The 14,927-nt window shown below is 38.3% G+C and overlaps 1 protein-coding gene across 1 annotated transcript in view; it reads left to right on the plus strand.

The window, feature by feature from the left end:
- Window positions 1-14,927, plus strand: part of TSG101 (tumor susceptibility 101) — a 53,294-nt gene that overhangs the window by 12,881 nt on the left and 25,486 nt on the right. Inside the window, exons 4-7 of the mRNA XM_065402736.1 lie at window positions 349-512; window positions 2,119-2,245; window positions 9,283-9,349; window positions 12,501-12,595. Of these exons, the coding sequence (XP_065258808.1) occupies window positions 349-512; window positions 2,119-2,245; window positions 9,283-9,349; window positions 12,501-12,595 (453 nt within the window). The remainder of the gene's footprint in view (window positions 1-348; window positions 513-2,118; window positions 2,246-9,282; window positions 9,350-12,500; window positions 12,596-14,927) is intronic.

The raw sequence follows: 14,927 nt of genomic DNA on the forward strand, positions 1-14,927 counted from the left end.
GCAAACAATTCACAAGTGGGACTAAGGATAATTTAGAGATAGGAACTCTGTGTTTCATGTTGGGGGGCGGCATTTGTGCAAAACACCTTATTAGTGGTAAATTATAGTGGCGGAGCTTATGGCTAAACCAGGAACTCTTCATTAAATATGTATGTGGTGAAGTTCAATTTACTCTACATACCCATACTTCAGTGTGATTAAAATCTTGGTTCATGCATTAATTTTGTGATCTCAAGATAATGGTGTAATCTAGTCATGAGTAATTATTAGTAGTTTATTTTAAAAATCTCAGGTCAGAATGAGTTGAGGAGGAAGAATAAATTCAGACCTTTTTAAACTTTTCTTTAGGTAACACATACAATATCCCAATATGTCTGTGGCTACTGGATACCTACCCTTTCAATCCCCCAATCTGTTTTGTTAAACCAACTAGTTCAATGACAATTAAAACTGGGAAGCATGTTGATGCAAATGGAAAGATATATCTTCCTTATCTGCATGAGTGGAAACATGTAAGTATGATTAATCTGAAATCCTTCAAACTGATTACTCTTGAATTCCATTATATTATTATTTCAAGTTTCTTAACTAATTCTGGTCATTTTGGCTTTGAACAATAAAACAGTGGTGATCTTTTCATCAAACACCACATTACCAGAAAGATAATTGACACTGAATGGACATTGGATTGGAACTTTTAATCAAAAACTGTTGTCTGAATGTCACTTTTATTACCTTAAATTAATAAATTCAGTATATCACTTTCACTGTTGGCCAGCTAGCTATGCCTGCTTAACGACAACTCTTCTGGCTAATTAAGGAGCACAGCATTGGTGGTTTCAGAAGGGGAATCCATGTAAGCTTCCTTTCCTGACAGGTTTGATTGGATATAGGTCCTTAAGAGAGCAGTAGGGAGAGCGTAGTTATTGAAGGCAATTTAGGGATTTTCAGGGATGTCCCTGGGACAAAATTATAGTACTGTGACAAACTTAAGATGAAACTATGAAGATGAACTGTTTGTAGAACAGTCTAAATTTTTAAACCTTAGCAAAACCTATTGAAAAGATGATAACAAATGGCATTTGAAATGGCTTTGTTTTTATAACTTGTTTATATTCTGAACTCTCCTTCAGAGAGCACTCACTATTTTATAGACATGGCCTGAAAAGCAAAGAGTGTATTTTCATGTTGAAAGTTTTAATTTAAGAAACAGCAGCAAAGGCACTCTGGGAACTTCCTGCTTTATGTGTAAAAGGGAGGGCAAAATTTAGCATATCCTCACATCTCTGCTCATTCCTCTGATACCTCTTGTGAATATTTGTCCCTCTCTGCTATTTGGTATTCTGCCTCCGTTAGGGAAAAGACTTCACTTAAAATTGAAACTTTTAGCTGGTCTCTCTGTACTATAATGTGAATAAACACTGCTTTTTATACTGCCATTGAAACAATAAGGGTAAGCATACTTTTAGGAATAAGATACAATTTTACCTCCAAATCACAATTATGGTAACTCTGGATTTGAAGTTTGCCTGACACTGAGCTGTAAATTGAATGTAATTGATCATCTTTTTATACTGTTTGCAGTGAAAATCAGGCTATTGAATACAGTGCACTGCTACTCCAAGAGTGATCTTTATTGGCCTCCTTAATGACCTGCAACAATCTAACTATTGTGCTGTGGGTCAAACTGAGGAAAGACTGCACCTTATGTGGGCTGGAACCATTAGAATGTTTAGTCCTCTGTACTTAATTTTCATGACTCAGTGTTGGTTAGGTTTTTAAAATAACTAAACTTTTATGGTAGTTTTAGACTTTCTTCAGTCATTGTAGTACTGTAATTCATGTGGAATCGTACATTGTCCAGAGTTTAGCTCTGTATCAGCACTACTCCAGCTGTGTGTTCCCTCTTGACTATTTAACATCATGCTAGTAGGACCAGCTGACTAAATTGGAATCTACTAGATTGGGTCTATAAATAGGAGGGGGGGAAATATTCAGCTGACCAGTGGTATGTGATGAGATGGTACTCAGTCATTATTGTTCGTAGTCAACTAAGCTGTCTTTAGTACAAAAAAAAAAAAAAAAAATCAACAGCTTTTGATCTGCTTTCCCTCATAGCCCCAGTCAGACTTGATAGGATTGATTCAAATTATGATCGTGGTGTTCGGAGAGGAACCTCCAGTCTTTTCTCGGCCTACCATTTCATCATCCTACCAACCATACCAAGCAACAGGGCCACCAAATAGTAAGTGATGTGCACGTATATATATTTTAAAGTATTTTCAATTCATTATCAAGTGTTTTTTCTGCCCTGTGCAATATTTTGACAAATGATTTATTGTACTGTGTAGTGTTGAAAGCTGATGGCCCAGTTTCTGTAGTACTGAAAGGTTTTTGTTTTGTGCCATAATACCATTTGGCTTTTGGCTCTCATAATATTTTAATAGAAGGAAATGTATTATCATATTAAACTATTAAGTTTGACTGTTTATTGCCATCTGTAGACATTGCCAGCATTCATTCTTACCTTATACCGGCTTCCTCTGATAACCTTATTTGTGCCCTACTCATTTTCTGACTTGACAATTGCAATTCTTTTTGTTATAATTTTTCTAAAAACTTTTGCTCCAGGATCCAGGACAACAGTACCTGTGTCCTTTCTCTATTTGTTGGCTTCTTAATCATTGGTTAATCAAATTCAGAATTGCCTTGTAGATTTTCAGACTCTGTTGATTTTCCCCTTCAATTTTGAGGGTTTTTTTCCTTTCACACACCATTTTTTTTTTTTTTTTTTTACTTTTGCAGCCTCCTTTTAAACTCTTACCTTAAGCACTGTCTGTATTTTTTTTTTTTAAAAGGCTTTCTAAACTGTTTTGTTACACTATGTCAGAAGGATGGGGTGGGGAGTATGAATGCAAAAAGATTGCACAAGCAGAGGATCAAGCAGAGGATGGAGAAGCTAGATTAGACCAACTAAAGAAGAGTCAAACCAAAAGCAGGTTTGAGGGGAAGAGGTTAACAAACCAGACCCATACTTGTTCATCGAGTGGCAGTATAAGAATTCTGGGCCAAATTCAGTCTAATACTTTTAGGGCTCATATGGAACTAGGAATGAACCTAGCTTCTGTGGAAATACCATGGTTCATATCACACTCCAGTGATTCCTCCACACAACTAGAAGAGTATATTGATGATTTCAGCCATATTTATGTTTTTTGGGTGGGGAGGGGAAGGGATTCAGACCTGTAAGGACCTTAAACACACACGAAAACAGAGCAAGAAACACAAGTGGAAGAAATTTAGAGACTATAGGAACACAGAAATGCATAAAATCTCATTGGAAGGGGGAATATAAAAAAATCATTCAAAATAAATTGCTAGGGATATTAATAGGGGATCGTGTTCATAGGTCTGATGTGGTGGGTTGTAGGGAGGTTGTGCAGAACTTTGCATGACCAGAGGAGGAAAGGGGGATGTGCAGGTGAGCTGGGAGAGATTATTGTTAGGGGATGGGATCTGTCTCTACCACCTACCTCCATTACTCCACCAGCCTCTATGGTTGCTTGCTTGCAGGTCCTCTGCGGTGAGCCCTTGTTTGAAGAACCTTCTGGTTCACCAAACTGGGACTCTTAGTTGGTCAACCAGGGAGTTCACCGGCTTGGACTGTTGTCAGATAAGCAAAGAAAGCATGGAGCTACATTCCTCACGGCCTCTAAGGAACCAGCTCCCCTCCACACCTAGCTGGGGACCTGGTAGTTGAAGCACTGCCAGGAGGAAGCACAGTGATCAGGTCCCTTCTGCTTGCAGCTGCCCCAACCAACAAACAATCTGCAGTTTAACAGGTCAGATTCCTGGTTTGTGGGACCAGGCTTGCTATGGAAGGCTGTGGAGATAATAGGGCAGCAATGCAGAGTGGGGAAGGACATTTCTAGTGCAGAGGGAACAAAATAGGAGCATTACAGATGGGGTGGGGGTAGTGACAGCATTTCAAGATAGCCTTGCTCTAAATGCCTTCCCTGTCCCAGCCTGCTCAAAGGAAACCCACCTGCCTGCTCAAAGGAAACCCACTTCCCTCCTCACCATGCCCTAGGAAAAGTGTTCTTCTCCAGCAGCTGGTTGGTGTTATTAGAGAGATGGGATGATACAGTGGTTAGGACATTAGCTTGGAAATTGAACCCAGGTCTCCCTGCTCTGTCACAGACTTCCTGTGTGACCTTGAGCAAGTCACTTAGTCTCTCTCTGCCTGTGTCCCATCTCTAATGTGAGGATAGCAGTCCCTTACTTCACAGGGGTGGTGCTAAGATAAATACCTTAAAGATTGTCAGGCACTCAGGATACTATGGTAATGGGGTCATATAAGTATTTTAAGGATAACAGTATCTGCCTGCAAAGCATCCACTCTCTCAAAGACCATTATCTTTACCAAAAAGGGAAGCTGCTTCAGGGACCAAACTTCTACCAGACCAGCTTCATCTGCTGCTCTGCTGTGCTCCACTCCTTGCCATTTCCCATCATCTGCCCCCTACCTACTGCCTGCTACAGTAGAAAGGAAGAGCCTGACACTGCAGGTTTAGGATTGTCGCTAGAAGCTCCAGCCCTGAATCAGCTTCTCTCTCTTTCTGACAAGGTTCATATCAGCAGAGATCATAGTCTCCATTGTTGTTGGACTGCTGCTGAAAAAGGCCTGTGGTAGGGGCATGAAAGGGCAGCAGTTTGGAGTATCTTGTTGGGGCAGTATTTTGAGATCGTTTAATGGGGGATGGGTGCCTTTTCACAGACCTGCTCTCGTATCTTTGGCCTTCACTTGGCCATTCATGTCTCCGGTAACGTCCTTTTCCCCCTGCCATCCCACTTAGACCACCTTTCCCTCATTGGCACCCTCGTCTGAAAAATTAAAATGTATAAACTTTAGTTAACATAAGGTTGCAGGCACTCCACAGTGTTTTGTGCTGCTTATACCCTTCCTGGGTGCAAGAGATTAATTCCCCAAACTCTCATTCTGCATTTCCTGGTTTTCCAACATTTGAATTTTGGGAATTAAGATTTCATGTTTAAATAGGATCCAAGTAGCACAGGTCATTGCTGAGTTTCACCCATGGAGACAATTATCATAAGACATTAAAATTATTTGTATTGTGTCATTCTGATTGCAAGGGGGCTGATTATCTCATCACCATTTGCATGTACAACTCTCATTTGCTACAGTGGGAGTTATGCCCGTGCAATTTATAGAATGTTTGGGATTCTGAAGTCTCAAGTCATACTGGAAATTATCCCTTTGTGCCATCAACTTAACGAAGGAATGTGAATGTATAGATGGGCTCCCCTAGCTTGAAGTGAGGAGTTATAGTAGCACCACTAGGATTAGCAGACTCCTTGAAAATACTGCATTTGGGGGACCTGAATTCCTTGGCAGTTTCTCTTCTGTAGGTGCGACTGTTCCAGAACTGACTCAAGTAGCAGGGAAGATATTCATAAAATTAGATGAATTGATGAACTGACTTCTCTGCTGTTCTTTTCTCTCATTCCATCCCAACTGTATCTCTTGCTCTGAATTTTTCATCAGCTTCAAGACTTAGTGACAACGCAGGTCTGAGTTTATAATTTAGCTTCATTAGGACATCCCCCGATGCAGTTAAAAACAGAATGTTTCTCTTAAACATAACTTGACAATAGATATTTTAATTCACGGTTAAAGATGCGTTCTCAAGTCTGAATAAGTGAAGCTATGTTGATTCAAGAGCATATTTTTTAATGTTTTGTTGTATTCGTAGTATCTGACTTGGACAGGAATAGACTTTATCAATGTTACATTTTGCATTTTTGGAGTATTTTTAACACATTGTTTTGATTTTTGCATAAATATAAAAGTTCAGTAAAGGTATTTGAGATAAGATTAGAGAATACAGTATATTTACTTCTTTCTTGTTTCTCCATGCCTTAAATCAGACACTGCTAGATCTGTTAAGATATTAGAAACCTGTTTTCAAGATAGCATAAATCAGTCATTCCCCTACCCCCTTCTCATTCTTCCTTCTGCAAAAGTTTTGGGGTTTTTTTTTAGTTGTGAGATTGGATTTCTCCTAGGTCAGTTGGCATCATTGATCTACCTGTAGTAAGAATGTTCAATAACTCAGCAAACCGCATGAACTATTTTAATTTTTAACAGTAGGTGTCAGTGCAGGTATAGAGTTACTGAAGAGTATGAACTATACTATGCTTACAGACTAACACGGCTGCTACTCTGAAACCTGTCACTATGCTTAAAGGGGCAATTGTTAACTTGAAAGTCAAATTTAGCTGAAAACTACCTGCTATAGTTGCAAATAATACCTCGGGCTACTATAATTTAATAAACTAGCAAAATATATTTTTCAGGTTTGTTTTTTGTGTGCCTTTAACAGCCCCTTTGTAATAGTCTGTTTCACTGGGGCAGCCAGTCAGTTTCTCACCAGGGGACTGTGAGAAACTTCATAAAACTTTTTTAAAATCTGGGCTTATTATTTAAGAGGTGCTGTATAAGGACCAGAGTTTTTGAAAATTAGATAATTTCAAATCATTTAAATTGGTGATGCGCTTCTAATCTTGGCTTATTTAGTAGTAAGCTATTTAGTGCAATGTTTCCAGCGTTCAGAAAAGTGCTGCTTAAACATTTAAACATATAAGTTCTTAATTGAAACAGTATTTAAAAGGTTGGAAATTTGATTTGTATTTTCCTTATACTGCTGTTGTCATCTTGTAGTATACTAGTTGCATGCAAGAGGTTCTGAAATATTTGGAGGATGTGAATTCTGACTTTAAAAAAATAAATCAGACAGTGCTAGTATGCTGCCCTGGGTGTGCTGGATACAACTTCCTTTTAAGGAAACATTTGAAAAAATTATAACTTTTAAAACTATAATCTAACTATGAAATAAATATAACCTTTTTAGTGAAAAATTGGTATTATACAGTGGATAGATTTTTATAAAGAAGAAAATTGCTTTTTGCTCTTAAATGATCTAACATCATATCAATAATACTAGGACAAGTAAATAAGAAAATGTGATTGACATTTTCAAAGCAGTCTATTGACAGTGTCTAAATTCCCTAGTTTGCTTTGAAAATCTCTATCTACACATGTATTTGTTTTTTCGTAACTTCATTGTGAGCATAATTTCTAATATCTTACCTTCTTTTCCTGTGTTAACTCTGATATTCATTAATAAAAATGTGTTAAACTCTGTGCAGACAACCATGAAGGATAAAGCAACCATGGATTTCAATGTGGCCAAGAGAAACACCTACTTCTTGAATTCTCTGAGACAGCAACTCAACTGCAGATGTTGAATTAGCTTTACTTTCTATTAAGTAACTTAAAAAGATGCAGCAAATGGATGGGAAAGGGATACTGGAATAAATTTTCTCTTCTATTGGAAAAGTATTTCTACTAAGGAATCAGAGTGGTAGCTGTGTTAGTCTGTATCCTCCTGCTGATAATAGCTCACCTTAATTGATTACTCTCATTAGAGTTGGTATGGCAGCACCCATTTTTTCATGTTCTCTATGTATATATCTTACTACTGTATTTTCCACTCCATGCATCCGATGAAGTGGGTTTTAGCCCACGAAAGCTTATGCTCATATAAATTTGTTAGTCTCTAAGGTGCCACAAGTACTTTTCGTTCTTTCTACTAAGGAATGTTTGTGTTGGTTGATGATGATTCAAATTCCCTTGCTTCTAGTATGACTATACCTAATAGGAATTCTCTAGTATTTTTCACATCCGCTATCCAAATGTATTGTCCCAAGAAACATAGCTGTTTGTATACTACATCACAACTAATTATGTTCCTCATAGACTGGTGGAAGGGACTCCTAATTAAGATGCAGATAAAGGGATTAATTACCTGAGTGCTGTTAAGTGTGTGGGTATTTTTCAAGCTATGAGAAGGAAGCTAAGGGAAAACCATGCTGAAAGGTGCGGCTCTGTGCTTATCCATACTCCAGTGTAGATGAAAACAGTGTCTGAGAATCTGGCTACACAAGCCATAGCAAACAAGAATGGGAGTACAGATTCTTCATTCTTAAATTAGGATCAAACAGTGAGAAGTGCATCATTTCATAACATAAATAATTGCTTCACTTGCAATCATGTAATGATTATTAGGAAAGGAAAGTACTAGGCATAGCTAAAATGAACAGGTTAGAACTAAAATAGACATTTTCATGTATTATGTTTTCTGTTTGTCGCTAGTGAAATAGAGTACATATAAGACTACAAATTTTCATAACTCATCTCGTAAGCATAATATCATTTTCCTTAGACCGCTGTTAATTCCCACTTGGTGAAATGAAGTGAAAACAAATGACAAATCTTATGCAGTGTTTTTCAATTTCTTTATGGCACAGTTGTATGAACTTGAAAATAGGGATTTATAATGGAAATGGTGGCTGACAGACTTTGATAGTAGCAAAGGCTATTGAATAATTCTGTGCTGAAGGTATTCTCAGTACTAAAGAGGTGTCTGCAAAATTAAAATAGTTGTGCAAGATCATCCCTAATTTAAAGAGAAAAGTGTATTCAGGTATCTTAATGCCTAATTGTATGAATATAATTACTAGAGGGAGCCTGTCTGGAGAGCATCTGAAGGCACAAACTCTTTATCATCCCTATAATAGCTCATATTATAAGTAGACTTGTAGAAATGAGTTAGTGATTTTTTAAAACAAATACGGTGTAAGAATGTACTTAAATTCGTGTATATCCTAATTTGCATTGTTGGAGTTCTGTATAAGCAAAAAAGCACAGGGATGAGTATTTCCCTAGTTAGTATGAAATCAAATTATGACTAAATGATGGAAAGAAAAATGATGCCTCGGGTTTTCATTGATTGATGAGAGTTGTATGTGACTGCCTCTAGATTCTGCCACCACAGCTTTGAACATCAGCTAAAGGAAAGTGCCAGAGTGGTGTGTGAGACTGCGTTTTCAGGCCTCCCAGCCCCTGCTGATTCTGAGAGGGTTCCCCACAGCAGCAGGTTGCATTGCCACTAGATAACCTGGCCAGGCTTTGTTTTATTAAACAATGAATTTTTTTAAGCCAATGTGATCTATAAATGTTGAACAACATGAAAAAAATCTAGTCGCATTTTTTTCTTTGTTACTGACATTTGATTCTGGCATTGTACTATGTTCATGGTTGAACAGTGTATTGAAATATCTCTCCTCATAGCATAAATATGTCTACCTCATTTAACAAAATCTTGAAAAGTAAAACTACAAAATTGTTATTTTGTTTAGCATCCTACATGCCAGGCATGCCAAGTGGAATCTCTTCCTATCCACCAGGACACCCTCCTAACCCAAGGTAAGTTATGCTTTAAATCCAGTCACTGAAGGGGATATGCTGTGCTGGTGCTGCTTCTGAGAATCCCACACCCCGTTTGTATCTTCTTTTGATGGAGATTGAGTTCTTGGATTTATTTTTAAATTATTATGGTAGTGTATTATTCAGAAATCGAGGATTCAATCCTTGTCAATAGCAGAGGGAAAGTTTGAATAGGGCTAAGCCTTTTAGTGCTAATTGATCCCAATATACAATTGTTAGGTTTGGTTAGAAAAATTTGCTTACTGCAAAGTGTTCCTTGCTGGATTATTGCTCCTCTTGTTGCACTATATAAAAGATCAGTTTTTACGGGATAGGTCCCCCTATTTCTTTTTAAAGGTATTGCCCAATATGAATTCATGCAATTGATTGCTCAAGTAAGAAATCATTTTTTGTTTAAACCTCTCTTCTAGGCAAATATGGAATACCCCTTGTTCTCTTCTCTTTCCCCTCAATCCACAAACAATATAAAATCAAAATGAGCCATGAATAACATTGTTCCAGATAAGAAATGTCTGTAATGTTTTTAATAACTTTTAAGTGTTGGAGGAAAAAGTAGTTTGCACATTAATTCAGTATTCTGAAAATGTGCTAAACAGTCAAATTCCAATTTTCAAGTAAGTCTGTTTAACATCACCTCTGCCACAATCTGTACTCTAAAAGTTCTGCTAACAGAGGTCTCTCTGGCTATCTTATGGTGCCTTTTTCTTGTTATGTTGCTACCCAGTATAAGTAAACTTGATACCAGAGGGATTTGGTTACTGAATTTTAAAAGAAAATTGAAGTGATTACTTCTGTTAACCTAAAGAATAAATATTAAGCTAGATAAATGTATGTGTTAAAATTGTTTTGACAATTCATTGTAAGAAATATGTCAGTGTTTCTATATGTCCCTAATTGAGAATGGTGCTGGTATTAATAAACTTAATGTAGAAAGTCAAGTTTGATTCAATAAGTGCATTTCAGTATTGTGAGGGTATGACACAGACAGGAGGCTTTCATAGTTGTTGTAAAGTCCATTTTATTGTTTGAAATTTGTAATCTAATACTTACATATTTGATAAACAATTAACAGTCTAGCCTTACAATTTTTAGTGTCTCCTGCCTTTCTCATGATTTCATATGAAGGGCTGCGATTTCTGTATTCCAAACTGTTATCAGAATTGAACTTTCTTTTTAATTATTCATTGTTATGCAAAACATTTTAAAATATTTAAATATTTTAATTAAATTCAGGGACTAGGAAATAGTTCATTGTATTGATATAAAATCTGCACTTTGGGTATGATCCAAAGCCCATTGAAGTAAATTTAGACTCACTTTGACTTGAGAGGGCTTTCATTCACTCCCTTTTTGAGCATGGGGTGGCACTGTATGTAAACCTTTTGATAAGTATGCCATGCAGTCATTTATCTTGCATCTGTTTGGGTGGGAAATACTTGTTTATTTTTATTATTGCTCTGCTCATATTTCACTTCTGTCTTGGAGCAAGTGATGGGCTCCTATAGTATAGAATAGCTGTATGAAAAAAATTGTGCTGCAGAGAGTACAGTGTAGGGTCTTGTTAGGAGGAGCAGCACAAGTGTCACTGCTTCTGGCAGACTGGACTTTTATTTTTCTGACTGATATAATGCTCTTCTCCAATGAGCGCTTAATATGGGGTTGCCAACCTGAGCCTGAAAAGGAGCCAGAATTTACCAATGTACATTACTAAAGAGCCACAGTAATACGTCAGCAGTCCCCCATCATCAGCTCCCAGTGCCTCCCGCCCACCAGCAGCCCGCCAATCAGCGGCTCCCCCTCCCTCCTCGCACCTCCCAATTAGCTGTTTTGTGGCGTGCAGGAGGCTCTGGGGGTGAGGGGGAGGAACGAGGGCACAGCAGGCTGAGGGGAGGGGGCGGGAAGGGGTGGAGTGAGGGCAGGGCCTGTGGCAGAGCCAGGGGTTGAGCAGCGATCACCCCCTGGCACATTGGAAAGTTGGCGCCTGTAGCTCCAGCCCCGGAGTCGGTGCCTATACAAGGAGACACACATTAACTCCGGAGCCACAGGTTGGCCACCCCTGGCTTAATGCATGTTAAAAAGACCTAAAAGATAATTCAGTCTCAGAAAATAAATGTGCTAAATTCCTCTTGTAATACATCATTATGAATATCTTTTGTGCCTCTTTTTATTAAATGTTCATTTATTACCCAGTTTTAAAAGTCCCTCTTGGTCAACAGCCATAAATTATTTTGGGGAAATAGTCTCTAATATTATTTTTTAAATTATAATTAATATACTGTTTACTACAAGTAAGTGATAGGTACAGATCAGTATAGTAACTGTAAGCCCTAATCCTGGCAGTTAGTGCATAAGATTTACACTTCCCATGATGATAGTTAGTTTCAATTTTGAGGGTAAATGAAAACAGATTAAATGGCATCTGCCCAAACTGTCAATTGCCTTGATGAATGAATTTGTTAATATCTGTGTATTTATTCTCTCCCTCTCCTTCCACAAAAATTCTTAATGGTACTGTGACAGAAGACTTTTTTTACCTTACTTATAATAATAATTTTATTACATGATAAATAAACTTTTAACACTAGCTTTTTACACAACAAAAACACTAACTTTTTATTTTGTGTTTAACAGCTGTACGATGGTCAGTTACTATCATTGTGTCAATCAAAACTCTAATGCAATTTAGTATGTAAATACTTTTTCTTTAAATATTTATGGTTCCAAGAGTGGTTCGTCAAGATGATAAAATAAATTAATCCAATTGAAGGGAACTTGAAACATTCAGGACATTTGACCAGCAAATAACTTGTCAGAGATACAAATATAATGATATAATTTTAAATTATACAAGAAATTGTGAAAGACATCTTTAAGCTAAATTAGTAGCGTATCCTGTGAAGAAGAAGAAAGTAAAGTCTCTACTGGCCTGTAGTTTGAAGCAGTTTGTTACCTTTACTTGTAAAAGTGGCTTATTGTATTTGAAAAGGAAACTTGCTCTTTCTTTTAGTATGATAACTTTGTAAAAAGTTTTGGAATCAAAAGTTTAGCACTGGAAAACTTAATGTAAAGTTGATGTACGTGGATGTTCTGCAAATTCTTGAGTAATCTTAATATAACTTTCTTTACCAAGTGGCTACCCGGGCTATCCTTATCCACCTGGTGGTCCATTTCCAGCAACAACAAGTGGTCAGCACTACCCTTCTCAGCCTCCTGTGACTACTGTTGGTGAGTAACTTTTGAAAGTATCTCTCTTTCTGAGTTCTAGAGAAAGCGAAGGTTCCAGCCGTAAGTAGAGAGGGGAAAAAAATCACATTTATGAAGCAGATGTAAATTGCATCGTACTCGTATGGTAGTTAAAACCTGAACTTTTAAGCAGCGATACCATTTAACATGTATTTAAAAATATCCGTTGTATTTTGTTTCCTCCAATCAGGAACTTGGTAAATTGCCTTCCTTCTATCCATAGTCTCTGATTTGTGAACTTTCTGAAGAACAATGCATATAGCCACCCTACATTTTTCTTTCCCCATTTGATAAAATGTGACATTTTTATTGCATGTGCACTGCTCTGTGTATTTGTTGTTTGTTTTAAAAAATTGTTGTTGTCCTTATTTTAGTTATCTGTTGGATTCATTTAATTTGATCCAAGAGAACCATCTAGTAAATGGAGATACAGAGCTATAACTCTAATTTGATAGCAGTCCCTTCCAAACATTGTGTGTGAAGTAGCAATCACTTGTAATATGTTTACAGCCTTTGTCTCCTGCAAAATAAGTACCATAAGTAAAAACAAGAAACGACAAACAAGTTTTAAGTGTGTTTGTGCTCTTTCTTATTTAGAAATGCAGTATCTTTTAGTATATCCCTAGTATATTAATTATGTATTGGGCAAACAAAATTATATCTTGAAACTGGTTTGAATGAGGTACCTGAGGAAAATGTAAATCTAATCTGACAACTCAGGGTAAACAATTGACTTTATTTTCTTGCAACACAAGATGTGTATTTGTTTGCACTGTACAATCTTTTGTGCTCTTCACTTTGTTTTGGGAACTATATGAGTCATGGTGAAGGATTGGGACTGTGGTGTTTTTGAGGCCTACTTTTTGAGAATCAGCAGTCTCATTCTGGGGGGGGCATATTTCATTTAAATGGCGGGCTCAAACTGTATCTCTTTCCGAAGGCACCATATGCCAATCTACATCCTTGTTGCAGTATTGCTGGCCTCTGAAGTAGATCTAGCAATTACCGCTTTAAATGCCAGACTGCATTGGCAGCACCAAAAGTGCTCACTTTGGTTACCAGGAGACTCAGAAACTATGGGATGATGTGGCAACTGAAGGTAATGCAGTCCATCAGCCAAATGAATGAAGAGAGAGATGGGGGTGGGGTGGATCTGTACAAGTCGGCATGGGATTTAATGCACAGGCTACTTGATTGTCTTTTCTTGCACTGCACTTTTTGAGCAGCAGTACCCAGGAGGCTGGCTCTTATGCTTATATGTTTGTACTTCCTCAGGTATCTGGACTACAGTTCTTTGAAAAGCTGAGTGACTTCCAGTATTTGATATTAGTCTCATAGGTTAGCAAGAGGGGATGAGCTCCATGAAAAAGAGAGCTGTCTGATAGGAGTGGTCGCCTTACATCTGTTGTTTTGGGCGCTCTGTTAGTTGTGGGGAAAGTTTGCAAGAGTATTCCCAAAATAACAATGAAGTTAGTATTTATTTTGGGGTGGAGGGTGTTCTGGGGTTTAGTAAGTCTGCGAAGTTCTCAAGCTCTGGCAAGACCTAGTGCAGTGGTTCTCAAACATTTTTTTTTTCGTGGACCACTTGAAAATTGCTGAGGGTCTCGGCTGACCACTTAATGATCTTTCCAAATGTTGTTTGTACCATTAACTAACTATTGTAAAGCGCTTTGGGTAAAAACGCTATATTAAAAAAAAACCGTAATAATAATTTTGTTCTACAAATAAAAGCACACAACTCATATTTTCATGTCAGTAGTTTTACCTTTCTAATGTGTTGGATGTGCCCTTTCTCCCCCGCCGCAGCAGCCCCCGAGCTGGGGCTGGGAAGGAGGGGGGTCTCTCCCCTGCCACAGCAGCCACAGAGCTGGGGCTGGGAAGGAGGGCTGTTTCTCCCCAGCAGCCACAGCCCTGGAACTGGGGAAAGTTGCCTCTTTCTCTGGCCGCTGCAGTTCTGCACATCCCAAATTCCCCCCACCCCCTCTTCTCACCCCACTGCCCCCTCCCACCTACCCCTTAGTCCCCCAAGGCCACCACCTCGCCTTACATGTGCGTCTTCTCCAGGGTCCAGGCACCTAATTAGTGGAGCCACGCCTTGCGGCTCCACTAATTAGGTGGGTGGCCCTTCAGTCTCTCGTGTGTGGCTGCCCAGGCGTGCATCTTAGAGGGAACTATCCGTGGACCATCTGAATGGAGCTCGCGGACCACTGGTGGTCCACGGACCACAGTTTGAGAACCTCTGACCTAGTGTATTTCAGGACTTCATCCCTATAGGAGACAAAGAATATATATTTGCCACTGTGGGACCATTCCA

Source organism: Emys orbicularis, chromosome 4 (genome assembly GCF_028017835.1).
Source record: "Emys orbicularis isolate rEmyOrb1 chromosome 4, rEmyOrb1.hap1, whole genome shotgun sequence".
Lineage (NCBI taxonomy): Eukaryota > Metazoa > Chordata > Testudines > Emydidae > Emys > Emys orbicularis.